We start from the raw sequence: 21342 nt of genomic DNA, 5'->3' as shown, positions 1-21342 counted from the left end.
TCTAACCACCTTTAACCTTTTGCCGCCCACTGGTTTTGCCTCCAGAACGCTAGTGTCATTAAACGAGTGCTTCACAAGCTGCTCTGCACGATGGAAAAAAGTACATGAATATGTCACAAATCCAGTGACTGATTTGCCATCATTGTGGCCACAAAATTAACAAAAAAAATTTTTTTTAAAAGAGCCACAGAGCTTTTTGTTAATGATTAAAGGGGAATGTTAAACAGTCCATATGCTAAAACAAGTGGAACACTCTTGAACAGACTTTTCACAGTATGCGACAACTCCGTGGGAGAATGCAGTATCATAGGAACATCTTATATATTCAGTAATAATTTGGAAAACGTGATACAGATGTGGCTCAGACCTCATTCATTTACAGTTTTGTCATTGACGATACACTCCGAAACCTCAGCTTTCAAATACACGACAAATAGAGACCCTGACACGACCTGGCTCAAAGGCCGCATCAAAAAGTAGGAAGCACACGCTTTAAAAGGTTTACAAAATAAGTATTTCATTTATTAAAGTAATCCAAAAACTAAACTGAATATGCAACAAAAGACTAAATGTGAGGAGTGGCAATCAGTTGTCAGTAGTGCAGTGATGTAAGTGGAAAATGTGCTGCCAGTGTGTTGTATGGTGCGAAACTTAAGAACCAAAAGGTAATGCAAACACAACAGCTGGGAAAGAAGACATTTTTAGATTTCAGAATGTTTATGGTCAAAATGAGATCACACATATAGAGCTTAGATGCTTCACAATGAAATCTTGTTTCTCTGTACAACATTTTAACACGTACTTTATGGTTCAGCCTAAACACAACTCAGTGACCAGTTGTCATCTAGTGTTTCAGCATCATACACCCTCGCCAAGGCAGCCCATCTGAGGGTGATTAGTCCCTGGCTTATATCAAGGAGCTTGTGTGGTCCACAATCCCATTTTGATCCACAGCCATCTTGATGGCTCCTCCGCAGCATTGCTGTTGTTTTGGATGGCTCTCTTGTTGTGCAGGACCCTAATGTTCAGCAGCTTGAGGGGCCCTGCAGAGCAACTGGCTGGCAAATCCTCATCAGCCGGCCTCGCTGGGGTATTAACAGGTCTTCCGTTCCTCTGCTTTGGCATTCACCTGCAAGCTCCTTGCGTCTATCCCTCTTCCTCTCCAACGCCTCTTCCATCTGGTCTTCTCAGGACAGTCTACCTTGGTGACTGTGACACGAGAAAATAATTCTTGGGAGTTAAAAATGTTCGGAAATGTCACTTAAAGTTTTTAACAAAGTAATCTTGGCAGGAATTGTTCTTCAAAAGTAAACCGTCCAACAACATGACTAAAAGAAACCCAAAGTTCAACAGTAATTAGAAAACCTTAAAAGTTAAGAGTCTGTCTTCTCTCAAAGATTTCTGGCGGTCATTCGTGGGGCGAAACCGTGAGGCGAACTACACCTCAAGCCGAGGCAAAGTCCTGTGAGGCAATGCTGCACAGTCAGCTCTGTGATGGTTTTTATCAAAAGAAATGAGGCAAGAAGAATGAGGCATTTGGACAGTGTAGCACTGCTGTGTGCCGCAGTGATCACTCGCAGCTGTACAGTTTGCCTCCGACTTTTAAGGTTTGATTCATTGCTTCCTGAGGATGGAGACGTGGCCTTTCACTGCACTCTTTTGTCTCCTCAAGTCTGTTGACTTTTTCTTAAAAATCCTCCGTGCTAAAATCAACCCGTTTTGCTTTTTTCTTTTTCCATTTTGGTCCATAAAAAGCTTCTCTGTGGTCCAACCGTCTAAAAAGTGCGGTTTTGTGTCTCATCTATATATGTGGGGATAATATTAGTGCTGTAACTTCCTGCTTTATTGTCAATGTTCCATTTCCCTTTTTCGCAGCAATCTGCAGCCCAATCTGCAGTTTCAGACTCCGTGTGTCTCACAAACTGAAATGAACTGTCTCTTTCCTGTAATTGTCCTTACTGGCCACAGGACTCTTAACACCATACACATAGAGAAACAGGGCAGGGACACACAATTCATACCCGGGCAGAGAATAATCATCTCTGTAACCAGCAGAGCTGAGCAAAAACTGAAAGAGGAAGTTCCTCTTTTGCGAGAGGGAAGTGAGGAGGTGAAGTCAAGACCCAGCAGGACCTGCGCTAGATTTATGTGGAAGAAATCTGAAAGAGCTCATCTCACATGTGAGCCAGAAAAAGCCTATGAAAAACTGTGCAATTTGATTTTCTAGTGTAGAAAATCTCCAAGATAAAGTCTTTTGCAAAAGTCGCCCAAAGAACCCGCTCCAGTCCCTAAATTTGGCCTAAAAAAAATGAAAGTTTTGAAATATTTTGAGGTCAGTTTGGTCAGTGGCAGCTTCTCAGAAATGATGCATATTTTGCAGTTTTTGTTTCAGTTTGGTCACAAAGTCAACGGAACAGCCTGAAAACATGCCTTTTAGCGCATAGTAGTCCACTTGGCAAGCGCATGACTTTTATTTTTAAAGTAATTAAAAATGAAGTATGGATATCTGTAGAGTCAAACCAAAGGAAACCGGACCGCTTCAGGTGTGTTTGAGGGCAGAAAAGAAAGGGTTCACTTTTTGCAACGTGCAGAAACGAAATGAGGAAATGCAGATGAGCTTCAGCTAAAGTTAGTTTGACATTAAGGGGTGCAGATGACAGTTGTGGCATTTACTTGAGATTAAAAGGAGCATTCAGATATGTTGGGTTTGTTGATTTTCTAAAAATAAGACTAAAATAAATTATTCAAACTGTTAAAGCTCACAACTCAGAACTAGTGCAACCTAATAATCCTGTCACAGATCGGTGGAAAGCGACTCCCAAGGTGTCCAAAAGCACAGGAGCCTTCGCCATGCTTAAACGAAAGAAGTGTGAAACATTAAAAGGCTTCCCACATCTGTCTGCCAAGCCAAAGCGAGTCTCTTTGTCACACATTGCAAACAGTTAAATAGTCTTTCTGGCTGGTTTATAACTTTATAACTCGATACGAGCACTATTTCACCTTGGTGACCAGCAGCCTTTAATCCAACCTTAGTGAAGTGATAAATTTGGTGTTTCTTTTGTTTTTCTGCGAGAGAACAACATGGCAAGAATGCACGAGTTTAAGTACGGAGAAAAAGCCTTTTTAGAGAAAATCTGCCATTCCATAATCAAGCTCTCTTTGCTCCCTTGTATGGTTGAATTCTCCTTCTCTTTCTTCCATGGCCGTGTGACATTTTCCATAACAGACATGGAAAGATTTGCAGAAAAAGACACTTTTCAACTGCAATCCCTAGTTCCTGTAATGGAGATGGGAGAGAGTTGTTGAAAGAGACTCAGCGCAGAACGTCACTGCTCGAGGCAAAATCCTGTGATGGAATAAAGAAGAAACTCTTGGACCTCATTTCTCAACATGCTGTGTGGAGGAAACGAGACACCGAGCATCAGGTCCTGAATAAAACCTCCCAGGCTACAGTCGAACATGGTGATGGCAGCATCAGCGTCACAATAGAGTGAGAGACAAAGGGAGAAAATTGTAATCACGGGGGGGGGTGAGCTGCTGTGAAAGACCTGCAGCAAGGCTGGATCATTCGTGTGCATTGGCTTGAAAAGATATCCTGCGAAGCAACTGTCAACAGCTGCACAACGTCAAGGTCAGAGATAGGAAGACTGTGAATGACGTGATAATAGCTGAACATCGTGTGCGTGTGTCTGTAAGTGTATGTATGCGTGCGTAGACACGCAGTGACCTCAAAGCTGCAGATAAAACTGTCTGGCCAGAAAGCGATGTGTGTTGCCAGAAATGTCTCACAAACGCCCACATACATGCACCGTGTGTTGTTATAGTAAAAATAGTCCATCTATGCGAACATTTCACAATCGAGAAGACCTCTCAGCTTTTCTACCTCATATTCCCTGCTTTTTGTTTTCGGCCACCTGTTGATTTATCTCCAAAAACTGAGCAAACCTACTAAAAGTTGATCTGAAACTCAACTGAAAGGTCAGATACAGTGGGCTTTCAGCATGAAATGCATGCAAAGTCGAAGTCCCACACATGCAGGGTAAGTAATAAACACTCGTGTAGTCAGTCAAGCCGCTATGCTAATGTGTGAAAAAAAAAAAAGGAAGAAGAGGTGGTGACAGAATGCACAGTTGAAAGTAATCGCAAAGGAGCAAGAGTTGAATCACTATCAGCTTTAAACGATAATGCTCTATACGGTCGATATGTTGTGCCAGAATGTGATTCTGGTGAAATCCCAAACCCACTGATGCACAACAGCTTCACTGGAACCCGTGCAGATGTTCATGTACGCATCCGTATCACTCGTGTATGTTAAATCCGAGGACGCTGCCAGAGGCCTTAAGGTTTTATCAGGTCTTGCGTCATCGGTGTGACGCGGCCAGGCAGCTGACTCCAGAAAGCTACAGGACTGTGTGTAAAAGAGAAGCACTTTATAACTAGTTTATTAAATATAAGCATGTTATGACGAGAGAAACCTGAACTATTTTCTCACTTCTCATCACACCTTAGCGAGGGGAAAGCCTGATGTCATGTGCTTGCTTTTGAGTTTTATTCATACAGCTGTTTCCATCGTTTTTTTTTTTTGTTTTTTTTTTGTCTCATTTTGAAGTTGCGCATTAGCGAAACTGGATGGAACTTGTGAAATTTAGAAAAATGAAAAGAAAAAGAGAAAGAACGAAAAACTCCATCCTCAGCTCTCGCTTGATGAGTTTTTTTCCAAAAAGTGTAACGCACGCGGCAAGAGGAGAATGTACAGTTTGCGTCAAACACACTACTCACATGACGGAGCCCATGAACGATCACCCGTTTTTGCTTTAAACAATAAGTGTAGACGCTTCTTGTGGACATGAGAGAATAAACACAATGGTTTAAAAAAAAAAAAAAAATCCTGAGAACCTTTCTGCATTTCCTTTCCTATACGGCCAAGGTCCCTAACATTTGTTTCTTCTTCCTAAAAGCTTTGCCTCAGGTTAGCTTATGCTCCTCTGGTTATATCGGGTTCACTCTCTCCAATTCAGTTAATGAAAACAAGAAGACATTTCAAAAGTTAACTTCAAATTCCCTTCACTGTCAGATGAAAATCCAGCTTCTGACTGTGAAGATCACCGGGGTTAAAGTCCAGGAAGCTTTTTTCATGCCTGTAATGTACCGACACATCACTGCTTCATCCCTTGACTTGGGCGCCCTTTCCTTTGCTTGAGTGGTTCACAGGTCAGTGTAAAGTGGCTTAACACATTCCTCTGAAAATGTTTGGGTGCAAAGACTGAAAAAAAGCAACCAGTGTGCAAAGAAAAAAAACGTTGAAACAGCCTCAGAAAGTCTGGAGAACTTTTGTGTGCCGCAAAATAACAAAAAAAAGTTTAGAAGCCGGTTGAGATAAAGCTGCAAATGTAACAGCAGCAGCACTCTAAAGTGTTTGTCGTTTAGGTTTTTACCATCACTTTATGAGCAGAATTTGGTCGAAGTCTTCTCCACACATGCATGTTTTGAAGCTCATCAAACACGTTGACTGCACGAAGAAAGCGCCGCGTTTGCCCTTTCCCCAACGAGTTCAAACGGGGTTTAATGAGAAAGGCAGACGTTACTTTCTGCTTTTCTTCCCTCACTCCATTTAAAAGAAGGAGATGTGTAATCCAGTTACTTTTCCTGTGCTGAAAGGTATTGTGGCAGCAGGTGGGGGGGCCGAAAAAGAGGGATGAAGGGATAAAAAGCAGCAGCAGTAAAAGGAACAGTCTGTACCTGTTTGCGAGCCAAGCAGACAGACAGGTTCATCCAGCCAGCATTCATCATGTCAGCATCTTTTTCGCCTCTTCTCTGCGTCTTTGAATCCCTTTTCTCTCTCTCTCTCTCTCTCTTTCGTCATCCTCAGCCGAGGACAAACACCCACATGTTCCGTTCTTCTCTCCAGCATTTTTCAGAATGTCAATTAGCTGTTTTTCCCTTCTTTCTCTTCGTCTTTCTCCTCTGTTTCCATCTCGTGTTCCTGCCGTCCTCTTACGGTATCTCTCGGCAGTTAAAATGCACGGCGTGTCCGACACAAACCAGCCGCCATTATCTGTCACCAGAGCAACCGAGCAACACAATTAATGCGGAGATGGAGAGAGGAAGGAAGAAAGAAACGTAAGAAAGAAGGTCTTTGTTTGGGGGTTGCTTTTCTTTTTTTTTTTCTTTTTGAGACTCAGCTTTAACTGGTGTGATTAAGTGGTTGGAAACCAACTGAAACAACAAAAACAGAGCGTGGCAGAGGGAGAAAAGTGGAGGATGAGGTCAGACTGCTTTACTGTCCCGTTTGGTCCAGAACAGAAAAACCTTTTAAACAGCAATGGCAGATTCTGATTGGCTCCCTTACAAACACACTGTGGGGGGAGGTGGTAGTGTAGCGATTATTGGAGTTCTGTTTGTTTAAAGATTCACTGTGGAGAGAATTGTAAAAGTTTTTCGAGCCAGTTTTATTATTAGTTATATTTACAGACAGCACAGCTGTTTTCTGACACAAACACGCACACAGACACATTGCTGGGGAATGATTAGTTTCATATTTAGTTCATCTACACATTAAAACAGGGAAAAAAAGGATTAAAAATATATATATACATATATATGTATATATATATATATACATATATATCTTGTGCAGAGAGTTTTGAACCATACATGTCTGTTTCCAAAACCCAAATCCCACCTTTCTTGCGTCTACCAAAACAGTTTTTTGGGTTTTTTCTCGTGGCTCCTCAAGTGCAACCTTGTCTTATTTTAGTGTGCCCTGGGCCCAAAATATCTCTCCCCGTTTCGGTGGGATTTAAGACAAGAGATCAGTCCAGAAAACACAAATGGAAAAAGATCAGTTCCTTTCGTTGAGGTCCTCGTCTCAGAGATATTCCAGTCCTGTCCAACAATGACTCCTGGCTGTCACGTTGTCTCACATTTCAGTAAAACCGAGAAGCAGCAGCACAAAAAACATGTCTGCCAGTTACTTCCCAAGCACACCGGACTTTTGTAGAAAAGAAGAGCCAAGCCACTTTCTCAGCTTGTTAAAGCGAGGCCTGTAGGCTGAGATCGTTTTGGCGAATCCATACGGTTTCTGTGGGAGTGTTTGTTCAAGTGAAGTGGCTGGCTCCAACCACACTATGGCTGGGTACTTCAATTATGGGTTTGACCATGCAAACACACTCTCTTCCAAACACACACGCAGGGTGGCCCAACAATAGTTGTACTCCATGTTTCATAAAGCATCCATAATGTGGTTTTCTCCTAGTTGTGAGCTAATCCACTCAGAATGAATGGACTGTCTCAAATAATTATTGCAGTCCACAGATGGGATGGATGTGAAATGAGAGAGAGCTGAGAGTTGGTCCTTTCTGAACGCCCAAACTGCATCCCAACCAGCTTGTTTTTCAGCCTCGTCTTTTCTCTTAAGCTTCCATTTTCTGGAAAGGGGATAAAAGCTTATATTTAGTCCACGTGGAACAAGGACAAAGTTAAATATCTCCCAAGTTGTCATAAATTATATCAGGTGATCTTAATGGCGCCTGGTGGTTTTGGTTGTACCACAAATTAGCTGGCGGAGGCTTCTGTTTTGACACTTTGCTGTACAGCTCCCTCCCCCCTCCCCCCGTGCTCCACATGTTGTTGTTGTTGTTCACATTACTGCCAAGACCTCCGTGTTTTCCAGGGGGCAGTGGCACGGGCTCCTTCCGAGTAAAAGGAGCCTTGCCCGGTTTGGGAGCTGTAACTGGTTTAGGCCACCTTGGCGTGGGAGGCTGTGGCGTGCCACGATGCGGAGGAGTGTGTCTTTGGGGCTCGGTGGATTTGCCCTGTGAGGGGATGCTGTAAGTCCCCTCTGGGCTGGATGGTGTCGCCGCCTCTCCCTGTCTCCTCTGACTGTGAGGCTCTAAGCGGGCCTCGTCATAAATACTTATCCCCAAACTTGCGAGTGTGCTGCTGCTTCCTTTGGCACATCCCTCTGGTTCATCGTATATGTGCTCCAGAGAAGGGGCAGGAGGCGATGAAGCCCCTTCTGCTTGACCTCCTGGGGGCCTCTTGTTACTGTTTATCCCTCTTCCTCCAGCCCCTCTTCCCACAGCCCCATTCAGATTCAGAGCACTTGTTTTCTGGTTCAGCTCCAGGCTGATCTTGTCGTACACGTGTGAGTACAGGTCGGGTGGCTTCCTGTGGTTGCTGCCTACATGGTGATGGTCCCCTTGGCCACCACCTCCAGAGGAATCGTCCCCTACGGGTCGGAGGCGTGGAGTGGGTACTGGGGGCGAGCACGGGTTGCTGGTTTGGTTCTGACCTTTGATACTGTCCACTGGGTCAGAATAGAGGCAGTCGGAGCTCTGCAGCAGCAGGCGGACTGAATCTGCCGGCTCAGAATAAAGACTGGCTTGTTCGTCAGACGAGGTCGCACCTTTCCCTGCCTGTCCTCTAGGAGGCCGTGGAGATGTCCCTCCTCCTCCCAAACCCCCCAACATCCCTGGAGGCTCTGGTAAACTCCTCCCTTTCGGTCCTGCTCCACCTCCTTGCCCCCTTCCTCCTGCTCCTCCTCCATCTCCTCCCTCTCTTTTTCCTAGCACACCGTCGGCCGAGCCTGGTTTGCTGCCACCTGAATCGCCGTCAGCTTCCCGACTGCTACAGCTGCTGCTGTCACCACTTCCCGCTGTCACGCCGCCGGGAACAGCGTTGCGTATGTGCTGCAGCGACGCGGGGCAATCTGGGTCAAAGTTTATGGGGCAGCTGAGGTGGCGCTCCTCTGCCAGGGCCTTCTGCGACTGAATGGCCTGGTCCACCAGCGTGAAGATCTCATTGCCTTTTTTGGTGTCAAAGGTGAAGTTCCCGGGTCCTGAGTCGCACCGACGGCCAGCTTCAAATGAAAACATCACCTAGAGAAAGGGAAAAAGGTGAGAACAATGTTTGAGTGCAATTCATCTCAGAGCCTCAGTTCAGAGTGAGAACATGAAGGTAACGTTAAAAAAAAAAAGGCCTGAGGTCATTAAAGTACACCTTATCCAAAACTCACTCTCTTGGCTTCAAAATAACCCCTGCTTCCTTTTTACACTGAAACTTTTCAGTTTTTTTGTTTATTACATTACTATTTTCAACATTTTCTCTCACAAATACCTCAGATATCAGCCCTTTTCTTTCACATGTGTGCATATGATTTAGGTTAATATCGGTCTTGACATATGCATGCACAAACTTTGTGTGCAGACAAACCAATCACAGCCTTTAAAGGTCATCTGTCAGTTTCAGGTCTTAACGCTACAGCACCGAAGCATCACAGTGTTACAAAAACAACCACAGACTAAAGCTAAATATACTCTGACCTTATGTAGACAAGCTGATGCTATTTATACCTATGTGCGATCAGTCATGTAGCCTAAATTTAATAAAGCAAACTTCCTTTTCGTGCTCCTGTTTGTTGCATCAGAGATCCACTAGTTTTGAGTCCTTGTTGGGTTTTTTTTTTTGTGTAAGGCACCCACCCGGTCCCTCCCGTATCTTCTCAGCAGCTTGTAGGGCCACACCAGAACTTTCCTCTTTGTCTTCGGCTCCTTCAAGATCAAGACATCGCTTTCGGCTTTCAGCCAGTAGTTGCCCACAAGCCCGCAACGTTCTGATGCTTCGGTACGCTGAATGGTTACCCAGAACTCGTTCACTGTAAAGAAAGAGAGGTGACTGTTGATTTCATTTCCTTTCACTGAGCTACAATAGTCCCCCATGCAGAGCCCAAAGCTGTGAGAATACACTGCTTAATGTCCTTACCCTCCTCCCTGGAGTAGTAGATGAGGTTCTCAGACATCTGTAGGTCCTGGGGTTCCCCGTCAGGTCCTGCAACACTACTGCTGCCGCACCCCCCCTGTTGATCACACAGTCACAGACAGTCAAACAGCTGGGAAATCGTATTAAGATTATTATAGTATGTTGTGCACAGTTTCCATGACGTAGCTATTTATTGTATCTGTAATACTGTGAACTGTGCATGAACAAGCGTGGCAAATGCCACTGAGGGATCAAGTGGGCAAAGAGTTTGAGGCTGACTGTGCAACAGAGAACGAAGCGTATGAGGTCTTCCTCCTGGAAACTCCCTCTGGCTTCCTCTCTGAAAGCATGATCATCATGGTGTATGTGTGTGTAAGCACTCTGCACCCCAGGGGCATGTGGGAAGATTTTTGTATTTAGACACGCAAAAAAGAAAAAATAGTTAGGCTCCATCATTGTTGGAACTCAATCTGAAACCACCAAACTGGAGATGTTTCTTCTTTTTTTTTTTCCTTTGTTCGAATATTTTTGGCCACTTTTAGTCTTAAAGACAAGAGAGCGGAGACACGATGGATTAAAAAGGAAAAAAACAACCACATTATAAACGGAACAAAAGACAAGCGTCTTAAAAACAGACACAAAGGAAGTCTTAAAAACACTTCCACCCACTAAGTCACTGCAAACTCTATTTCCTAAAGCAAACACAGTAAGCGTACTGGTCATCCTGCTTTTTGACAAAAACAATGAGAGATGTAAAGATACCTGAAACGCAATGTCACACATGGTGTCCATCCACTCCTTGGCTGTGTTCTTTTCTGCTGCAAACACGTGCGTCTTATCATTTGTTTCCACACAAAACGCTGCCATGTTTTCTTTGGGACAGCTCTCTGTCAGAGCGGGCAGAATGGAGATGCACTCCGACAAGCGGATGATCTTCTTGTCCAGCTTCCTGGTTTTCTCGTTGGTACCGCCTCCCGAGCCTCCGCCGGACCCACTGCTGCCGGAAGGCGAGTCGTAAAACTCCAGGCGGGCGATGCCATTTTGGCTGGCAGGGTAGAGGACAAACCAGTTCTTCTTCCATTTCTGAAGGGTGAAAAAAAGAAGACCAAGTTACTCAGGAAAAAAAGCGTGCTCAGGTCAATTTGTCAAATTAGTAGGTTAAAGGATGAAGGATCCATGGAAGACTTCTTCTCTACAGCGTTTTAGCATCTTTTATCGTTGTTCTTATTGACTGAAAAATATATTCATAATGAACCCACTCTACACATTTCTCTCATGGGTAGGTGGAGAGGCCAAAGTGGATTTAAAAGGAATTTTATTATTGTACTTAAATTTTATGAAGTGGACAGAAACATGACTCCAAAGGAATAAAATTGTTGCTCAAGTCTCAAGAAGAAAATGTGTAGTTTTCTTCCTGTTTTCCCGGTGAACTTTTCCTCAGTCATTTTCATCATTTATTCTCTGTTTGTATCATTTACGGCCCAAGTCCAAGCGGAGCACATTTTGTTCCATCTAGAGATTGGGAAACCAGCACATCGTGCAAGACTTTAAAGTAAAACTGAACAGGGTGGGAAAGCTGGAAGGATGTGAGCAGAAGAGGCCGACACAGAAAATGTGATTCTTTGTGTCTTGCAACACTCATCTTTCCTGTTAACATCTGAAGAGAGAGAAAAAACTGTTTGCATGCAGCTTGAGAAAGCAAAAGTCCACATCTGACCACAAATAATTGCAAACCGACAAAGAAAACAGAGGTGAATTTTAGCATTTTAACGTCTGAATGAATCAGAGTCAAAGCGATATTTCCGGGTACTTATTTTTCTGGCTGAGGCTTAATGTAGGTGGGATGTGGTGATAAATCTAATGCAGTTTGACTCAGAGCTGCTGCACACACCATTGTTTCCCCTACACTCAGTCAGTCATTAAGTACTCATTGAGAGAAAAGACATTCTCCCTCAGAATCAAAGCAGGTACTGGTTTAGTTTTTACTACTTGAGAAGTTCAAATTAGATACACATCACACTGTAAGTTCTTTTTGTGTTGTTTAGGATGTAAAAAGTAATTTTGGTTTTAACATCATAACTCCCACTCAAAATGTATCTGTGTGCAAAAGTTCAAACCTCAACTACAACAGTCATTTAAAAAAAGACTGAAAGCTGATTAAGAAACTGATTAAAAACGTTCCCGTTGTACTCAGCAGCCAGATGTTTGCTGATGTTAGCAGCTTTTTTGACTTGGCTTTAGTAAGGTCTTTGGCCAGCATGTTCTACTCCACTGTATACAGTTTTAAACTACAGGTGAGTTTGAGTGTTGAGCGATGTGCTTCGTCATGTGACTCTCATTTCGTTTCATTCTGGTTTGGTGATGGCAGGATGCTCCTGTGGATTTGATCAACTTAAAGATGACTTTTTGTCCTTTTTGCTGATCTTATTTCATTTGTTTTTTTTCAGTTTTGCACACAAAAAGACACTCAGCAGTAAAGTTTCGATTAAAAGCTCACATCCACTCATACTGCCGTGGTATTGGCTGTGGGAAGACTAAATGTCCAGCTGTGGAGTGACCCTGCCTTTCACGAGCCCCCTTCATGACATACTAAACTACAAAGCCAGCTTTCCACAGACTACAAGGATATGTAGCTGTAGTAAAGGAGAAAGTCTACCTTTGATGTAGCAACTCAATAACTAAGCACTTTCTCATGTGTATCATGGATGAAAGTTTATACACACTACCAGTAAAATGTTTTGGCCATGCCGTTTTGAAAAGCGTTTTTATGCGAGATGGCTGAGTTTCAACTAAAACTGAAAGTCACAGAACTAGGTGGGAAGGCTGGAAGGATGTGAGCTGACAAGCTCGGTGAGCAGACAAAGAAAATGTGAATCTTGCTATCTTTCATATTTCCTGTTAGCAAGGAAAGAAAACAATGTGCATGTGTACACAAATTCCCTTATCATTATCTTAAAACGAATGGGTAGCTGTGTCTAAACCTATGACTGGTAACATATTTCCACATTTATGTGTTACATGACACATTAGATTTCCCCTGCCACCTACCACGGCTTTCAAGAGGTGCTTCTCATCAATACTGCTTCAGTCTCAAATGGGAACCCACCACATTCTATAAATCAATTAACAATCATATGTTTTGTCACCCGTTGATGATGATGCTGAATTTCGGATTGTTCAAAATAGGTATTTTTTGTTCAGACTATATATTGCCTACGGCAATACGTTTGTGTAGATGATGGTTAATGATGGTGGTGGAGAATACTCTCTAAAACGCTGGTCCAAAACAGGTGTTTGGTTAGGTTGAGATCTGGTGACAGCAAAAACCATAGCATTTTCATACCCATCAGGCCATTCACTGTCAGTTTGTGCCCTGTGAATGGAAGCATTGTCCTTCTGGCTGTGATCGTTCCCATCATGGCAAAAGTAAAGTTGGTTACTCAGCTTTGGATTCAGTTTTAGAGGCGCCTCTCTCTGAGAGGACAGTTGGACCGCGGCCGGCATACAGCGTAAAAATGTAGGGGCTGAGGCTCGAGATTTTTCTAATTTATCGCCTCTGTGCAGGTTACTTTGTGCCTTGACCCCTCGAATGGGTTCAAGAGATGACTGAACAGTGTAAAAATAGGTGACACATTTATCATTTTGTTCCGAGGAAACAATGATCTCCGGCTCCGACAGAACAAACAGCACAACACTGAACAATGAGTAACGCTGCAGGTGTGTAACACTCCAGATGTCCAGAGCTAACAATAGACATGTTGGCACAGTATCAGTCAAGACTAAGTGTAGTCATCACATTGATATATATGAGAGCTGATATACAGCTGCGCGAGTTAATGACTAAACACATATTTAGCGAATCGCAATTAATGTGTGTGTGCATTTTGCAGCCTCATCTCAGTTACATGTCTCCACCAAGTGCGCCTGGTGGAGATGTGTGTGTGTGTGTGTGTGTGTGTGTGTGTGTGTGTGTGTGTGTGTGTGTGTGTGTGTGTGTGTGTGTTTTCCCCTAAACGTACACAGCGTGGAAGACGCTGCCTGACAGTCAAGGAGGTCAGCTTGTGAAAGGAAGGTCAGCAGTTTTAAAATGCTTCAGCCAGCCAGGAAAATCCTGCTAACAAACAACCATGCACACTCACTCCATATAGGGTCTATTTAGAGAAAGGTCCCAGCTGGGATTCCAATCGGCAACCCTCAGCTGTGAGGTGATGGTGCTAACCACCACACCACTGTGTGTTTAGATAAAAAATGCTGAATCGTGGGGTGGTCCGTGGCGTAGTGGGTACAGCAGGCACCCCATGTACAGAGGCTACAGTCCTCGCTGCAGCTGGCCCCGGTTCGAGTCCCGCACCGGACGGCCATTTGCTGCATGTCGTTCCCCCCATTTCTGCTTCCTGTCTCTCTAAACTGTCCTATCAATTAAATTTAATTTAATTTTTTTTTTAAATGCTGAATCGTGTAATATGTTAGTCAGGACTTTAATGAACAGACCACATGATCGGTGATGGGTAGGGTTCAGAGACTATGTTTATGAGCATAAAACCAACATGCAACTGTGCTCCGAGCGTTCTGATACTGAATAAACTGTAAAAATATGTCAGCTCATCACTATCATTTACAGCATGAAAATAAATCCCATGTAAGTCAGTACAATCACAATCTAATTATAGTATTTGCATGATAGGAGTGGTACAACTATAGCCACTGGGTGTATATTCGGACTACAAAGAGGGTCCTTGTTTGTTCTTCTGTAGGTTTTAGTCTCCTGTTTAAGTTTTTTTTTTTTTGGGGGGGGGGGGGGGGGGCTATACAGGCTGTAAGGGCCCTTTGAGGTAAAATATGTGATATTGGGTTTCGTACCTGACTGAGCTTAACAATCTGTGTCACTTCAAAGCTGCCTGCGTTTAATGGAAGACGGCTTTGTGAATTTCATGATTTTGTAAGTCAGCACATGCGCATGTGCACACTCCAACCCTTCAAACTAACTGCCAGAGAGGACAGGAAATGTGTGGGATTGTCATTACCCATAATTCTCTTTGCTTCCTTATGCTGTATCCAGGTGTGGCTCAGAATATATAAATATGTGTGTGTACGCGCGCGTGTGTGTGTGTGTGTGTGTGTGTGTGTGTGTGTGTGTGTGTGTGTGTGTGTGTGTGTCTGTATAATTCCAGTCATCTCTTTGTATTGTTATTATTCTCAAGGCTGTAAGAGCCATCTGGAGTTCCTCACAGATGCATGGACATACATACAGGTTCTGAAAAGTCAGGTCAGACATCAAATCATTAGTGCACTCTGACAAGGTGTGAAACTTTAAAGCCTGTTGCAACATAGTTCTAACGTGTGCCTGTGTGTGTGTGTGTGTGTGTGTGTGTGTGTGTGTGTGTGTGTGTGTGTGTGTGTGTGTGTGTGTGTGTGTGTGTGTGTGTGTGTGTCTGTGTGGATGTGACACATCTGGTCCATATAAGGCAGCAGGGTGTTATCAGCTGCCACAGTGGAAATTATGCAAAATAGATCATGACAGAGAAACTTCCTCACCGATACCCTGCCTGTTCGCAAAGAACTAGCAGAACTGATTAAGATACAAGTGAATATGTGTTTTCCCTCCTCTACAAAATGGGATCCATGTTCATTTTTAACAGCAGTTGCATCTATGGACATGATCGAGAAAGGCAACAGAATGGCTCAACATATACAGAATACACATGAATATGCTTTATGAATCCGCAGTTTTTAAATATTCCAGGATTTGTCTGAAAATAAATAAGGGATGCAAAGTCATTAATAGAATAATATTACCACATAGTAGGTGTCCATGTTTGTGTGCAGACTGATGGATACACTGCTGAAACACTAGATCTGTTCATCTTTTGTGGCCACAAGCACATGCAGTGTGTGTGGTTATCTGTGTGTCCGTATTTTCAAAACATTTGAAACTATTTCTGTTCATCAGAGCGTGTCTGTTACCATTGCTGTGAGTCAAAAGGAGAAAGTTAGATGGGGCCAAACAATAAAAAAAAGAAGTGAAATTAAAGAGAGAGCGGTGGTCCACTGCTTTCACCACGGAGCGACTGTATTAGCACATCTCAGTTTAAGTTATGTCAACTTTTCTGTGCAAAACGTACTGTGCACGGTTAGTCTTGTACTTACTGTGCTTGTTATGTCATATCAAGTCAGATAAAAGGCTATTTGTGGGATAGACAAATATTTGAACAGAGATACTTGTGTCAATAAGTAGGTCAACTTGGGTAGAACAAGTGACAGCACAAGAGCAGAACAATATCCAGAGTAAACACTAGATATTGGAATCTAAACATGATTCAGGTGCCAAGCACGGGGAAGAAGGAGCAGACATTTTGATGCTATTTAATCTCCCTGGGGTTTACTCGTACAATCATTTCTCGCGTAGTCCCAACAAAGGCCGAAAAGCTAAAGAGTTTCAGCAGAGAAAAAAAACAAAACAAAACATGTATTCGTGAAGCTGGAATCAGTGACTTTTTTTTTTTTTTAAATGTCTCAAATAGTTCAGCATTTATCATATTTGTGGCCAATTGAGTTTTTTTATTTAATGCTGTCTCGGGCCTGTGCGTGTAAACGGGTGAATGAGAGGCAAACTGTGAAGCTCTTTGTTCGTGGTGGTAGAACACAGCTAAACTAAAGGGTTCCAGGTAGCATTTATAAACTGGAACAAAATAAAGTGAAGCTCTCAGACTCTCTGTACCGCTCTCAACTGTTTGAGTGGTTCTGCCTTTTCTGATTTAATAATGTCCCTGCTGAGTCAACACATACGTGTATCGTCTGACTTATTCTGATGTTGAGGTGATGTGTTATTGAATTCTAATCATGAACCCCCAGACTTTAATGGCTCAAAGGTTTCAGCGTGAGGTTTCTCCTCATGTTCAAAATTTGCATTTGGGTGAGATTTCATCGTGGCCATTTCAGCTCTGTTATCGAAGGTTCAGTAGCAGATTAGAGGGTAAACTAGCACAATGTGGCAGTATGGTGGATGTAGTGCCATCCTTTATCAGCATCAATTGCAGATAATTGAAAATACCAAATAAAACTGTCATTACTGTTGATTCTGTGATTCTACAGTAATTCATGGATGCTTTTGAATGCAATGTTACATTTCTGCCTTCACAACACCCAAAAGGGTTTAATATACTGGAACTCATACCGTAAAAAACATTACCTAGTGGCTAACATCATACGTAGTTTTGTCATTTTTTTAATGGTTCTCAAGCCGCCGGCGTGACCATAAGAGGAAGAGAGGCTGAGCCGGTGTAGAATTAAGTAGGAGTGGTTGGCAAAAGCATGTGTTGTGTTCCAAGTATATTCGAAATAATCGGGGTGATGTGTGCTTTGGGTTGTCTGCTTTGGTGATAGACGATACCAACACTCAGGGCAAGCCATAGGCTACAATTAAGAATATGGAGAATATTATGAAAAACAAGAACATGAGATCTTTAAAGGAGAATCCTCACAATAATTTGAAAGTTTGATCAAAATGGTGGTGGGGGGGGGGCTCTTTTTTTCCCCCTCCCTTCAGTCAGACACCATATACTAATAACTGCATCCTAATCCGAGCACAACTTTCAAAGCCATAAAGAATATGTGATGTGCAAAACATATTTTACCTCAAAACGTTTCAGTGCTCCTCAGCGTATGCAGCATAATAAGCCTTCTGCAGTCAAACTATTGCCAAATTAGTCCAAAGGATCACAAAAAAAAAAATACTACAGCGAAACTAACAGTGGTTCTGAAAATAACGGCCTGTTATGGAAAATGCTCCCAGTTACGGCCATAATCCAACTCGATGAGCTGATGCCATCGTCCAACTCAAACTTCATCACAAGATAAACTATGGCTCAGTTTTTATTACTTTATCTACATTTCATCAGAAAACCAAATCAATAACGATACCGTCAACAATTAACATTTTTATAGCATCTTAAGACCTGCAAAAGACCTGCCACTTTGCATTGTACAAATATTTGTCTGCATTTATGCTCGAGGATGGCTAGCCAGGATTCAACAGGAGCGGAGGGAAGAATATTGAGAAGAAGGTATAAAACCGAAGTCATTTCTATTAGCGCAAGCTTAGTCACAACTTTCAGCTCGTGTCACCGGATCCAATAGCATCATGCCATTCTTCCCAAAAACACCTACAGGAGAGTATATATGGAGAATTACGCACCTTACCGTCATCTTACTTTTTCAGTACTACGAATGATCGTGTGCTTCATTTATGGGAATATGACATACCGCCCGTGAAGTACAAGAGAAGAGAAGATCTGACATAAAAACTCATTAATCCACCAGGCAGACTTCAAACATGAATCATCGTAGTATAAATCTAGCAGCCTCGGGGCTTTGTAATTCTCCTCTAATCTCACACATTCCTGCTGTTCGAGGGGCAGCGAGCTCCTGCCCGAGGCTGTCTTTAATGCCAATAAGGAAACCCAGTGCCATTCCCACGTCTGCGGTCACTGGTGGTTGGCAAACAGCTGCCAGCATGAAATAAAAGCTTTTGACAGCTCCGAGGTACATGTGAACAATCTACAGGTACGAGCAACCTGAACGTGTGTGTGTTTGTGCAAATACAGACACGACTTCCCACTAAAATTTGGCCCTAATCACGGAGGACTGAAAGAAGAATGCATAAATCGCTCAAAAAACACATTAATATGACAGCAGATACTACAAAGATACTGCATGAGTCAAATAGGCAATAATTAGTTTATAAAATGTTAAATAAACAGATATCCCTGCTTTCATTTTCAACTGTATTTTGAATTGTTTTGTTTTAATTCATTTCTGTATTATTTTCCCATTGCACGTTCTCCACTTAATCATTCCCACAAGTATCTTTATTTCTGTCTCCTTTTGTCACATCTCTGTGATGTATTTCTGCTTCAATATGCAAATGAAGGGGGCTGTGAAGTACGTTTTGGGGTCACATTCGCACCAGCTCACTTTGCTCTGCTGCACTGATGCCTCAACCAAAAAAATAATAATTCACGTGACAGTTCAGCGGACGTAAAAACTTCACATCACAACATTGTAACCTCTGAATGTGTGGGGTTGATAATCAGACACTTACAAAAAATAGTTTCATGCAAAAAGCAGCCCGACAGCCACAGGCATTTGATCCTTTATCGCACAGGTGATTCTGATTGGCTGAGTCTGACGTATGGGTACATCATGCTTTACATGCTACAGATTCTTTTTAAAAGAGGTGTGTGCCAAGCTCCAGGGAAAACAGCAGGCGTATTCTAGTCCTGTCATGCAGGGACGTTTAAAAAGGAGATTATGTGTGAAATACCTCCAAATAGCTGGATTGTTTCATTAAAGGGGGCGTTCTGACGAGTATGCTAACAGCTCAGTTAGTGTTTGTGAGTCTGTGAAAGCAGCTGTGTGGGAAAAAAATATGCAAACCTTGTACTGACGACTGTTTTTAACAGTGTTAATGCATGAACTGCAGACAGTAAGTGTATGAAATGTAGGAACAGGTCAACAGTTTACATGATAGCGGCTTGCAGTAGGTGCCGTAACTTCATACGTCACAAAACAAGCCTGAAACAGAAACGCTAAACTCCTGAGTAACATTTTCCGACCATGCACGTGGGAGCCAGTCTGTGTGTGTGAACGTATGTCCACTGACAGCCGAACGATTGCATAATTCACCCAACAAACCACACACCAGTTTCAATACTTTCAGAGCAGCCAAAATTCAGCTTCCTGTTCTATTCTCTTTGACTTTTGTGGGGTTTATTTTCTGTCACCTTCAGGGTTCTTCTGTGTCCACTGCTTGACTTTTCAAAGACAACATGTCATTTTTTTTGAAAACGTGGACATTTCCTTTGTTAATTTTTCTATTGAAAACTGTTCATAAAAGGCATTGAAAATTCATTTTTGGGTGTATGAATATGTATTGTGAAGTAGTGATTTCAAGGCAGGAAACATGGCCGGAGTGTTTTGTCGGTCCATGTCATATGACCAGAGAAACGCAGCCAAACAAAGACCCTCTTACAAGTCCTAAAGTGTATCCGAGTTCTTATCAAGTTGTGCTGTGAGATGCTATGGACTGGAACAAAAACACACACACATACGTGCTATCGCTTTAAGATGTAAGCCAGTATGAGAGACAAAGGTGACAGAGATTTGTGAAAGTAGCTGCAAAGGTGTGAAAAGTTTGAAAGATAAGTCGAAGCAGAACTATGACTGCCATACCTTAGTATAAAAATTATTTACACACAAAGGACATAACAACCTATCCTTTTTGTACGCTCGTCCTACGTTACTTAAGGAAATGGCTTTAATCTTCTTCACTTTCGCATTCTCAAAAATTGACTAATATCTAAATTTGCTTCGTGCTATACATTGCAGCAGGGTTTTTTTCAGCGCATATGCATGCTCACGGTAGTTTTACTCATAATCACCACATCAAAACATGGCCAGATGAGTAAAGCAGGCAGACAACTTCCTCACTCTGCAGGTACAGAGGAGTTTGAAACCAGTGGGCACAGAAAAACTGGTTTGTAATGTCACTGGTTTGAGCTGCATATATTTGCCATGATGCATAATGGTCAAATTCTTGTTTTGAGTGGGAAAAACAGAAAGTTTACATTACTTGTTTTGTTTTTATTAAGCATTCCCCTACATACACTTTTAATTACAGACTAACATTATGCTGCCTCTTAATAATATTTTATTAAGAGGCAGTATTTATTACTCTGTGCTGTAAATACTAAACTGAGTTGGTGTGTAATACGTATTCTATCATCCGAGGATTATCATCTTATAAAATATTATGGGTTTACCACTGTATTTGCATGATAAACCAAACTCAAAACACTAATATTGGGATGACTAGGTTTTTTCTCTACTGTGTGATTTTTGTCAACGTAACACGAATATAAAAAAAAAATAACAGTCTTCTCTGGGACTTACCTTCCCAAACTTTTGGTGTTGCACATAAAGTTGTCCCTCCTTAACGTGGGTGTCCATGCCCCCAAAACACTGATGGTTACCTTCCTCCGTAAAGTTTCAAATTCAACTTGAACTTGCTCGAAGAAAATCCCTTTTTATGGGTTTATTTTTTTTGTTTCCTTTAACCCCCAACAACTTCCCCTTTTTCTCACTTCCGCTCCCTGGCCGTTAAAACGTTTTTCTCGTAACGCGCGCGCACAAGTAACAGTGTCATATTGGAAGTTAGAAGGTCCAAACAGATACGGCGTGGCTCCGACGAAGTTAAATAATGTTCAAATGTTGACAGAGAGTTGCCTATCTGTCCTGTCTCTCCTCCTGTGAGGATGGACCGGTGGAAAGACCCACACAACACAGTACATACAACTTCCTGTTAGCACTTTCATAATAAAATCCCGATTGGTGACACCTACACTTCATCCCTGACCCTGAGTATTAAGTTCAAATATGCAGGTTTTCTCTTATTTCTGTTTATAGGCCAGCAATGGCACAGAAAATGTCACCTAATATCTGTGCAATACTCATAAAATGATTATTGAGTCATGAGAGAACCCAAACATATATGAGGAAAACATGCTCACTCCACACAGAAAGGCT

At 42.5% G+C, this 21342-nt stretch overlaps 1 protein-coding gene across 2 annotated transcripts; it reads right to left on the bottom strand.

Moving 5' to 3' along the window:
* Positions 1-396: 396 nt before the first annotated feature.
* Positions 397-21094, bottom strand: dok1b (docking protein 1b). 2 transcript variants are annotated; one of them, XR_012767341.1, is made up of 6 exons: positions 20710-21094; positions 10522-10842; positions 9763-9856; positions 9483-9655; positions 5740-8879; positions 397-1209 (listed from the first exon to the last, which is right to left on the bottom strand). XR_012767341.1 is itself a non-coding variant. In XM_075450534.1 (5 exons), exons 1-5 carry the CDS (start codon positions 20764-20766, stop codon positions 7479-7481), a joined length of 2046 nt encoding a protein of 681 aa, XP_075306649.1. In that variant the 5' UTR covers positions 20767-21094; the 3' UTR covers positions 2493-7478. The 2 variants fall into 2 exon arrangements, 1 of the variants encoding a protein (XP_075306649.1); XM_075450534.1 differs by lacking the exon at positions 397-1209 and having other exon boundaries at positions 2493-8879.
* Between the last annotated feature and the right edge of the window lie 248 nt (positions 21095-21342).

The sequence above is a fragment of the Odontesthes bonariensis genome, chromosome 19 (assembly GCF_027942865.1).
Source record: "Odontesthes bonariensis isolate fOdoBon6 chromosome 19, fOdoBon6.hap1, whole genome shotgun sequence".
Taxonomy (NCBI): Eukaryota; Metazoa; Chordata; class Actinopteri; order Atheriniformes; family Atherinopsidae; genus Odontesthes; species Odontesthes bonariensis.
The sequence above is the reverse complement of the archived record's forward strand: the minus strand, read 5'-3'. Positions and strand labels throughout refer to the sequence as shown.

What these genes read in the sequence shown, in the direction of transcription:
- dok1b (XM_075450534.1), bottom strand. Translation starts at nt 20,766, where the DNA reads ATGGACACCCACGTTAAGGAGGGACAACTTTATGTGCAACACCAAAAG. An exon ending in AACACCAAAAGTTTGGGAAG is followed by an intron (nt 10,843 to 20,709) that starts GTAAGTCCCAGA and finishes TTCACCCTTCAG; the next exon opens with AAATGGAAGAAGAACTGGTT. An exon ending in CTACTACTCCAGGGAGGAGG is followed by an intron (nt 9,656 to 9,762) that starts GTAAGGACATTA and finishes CTTTCTTTACAG; the next exon opens with TGAACGAGTTCTGGGTAACC.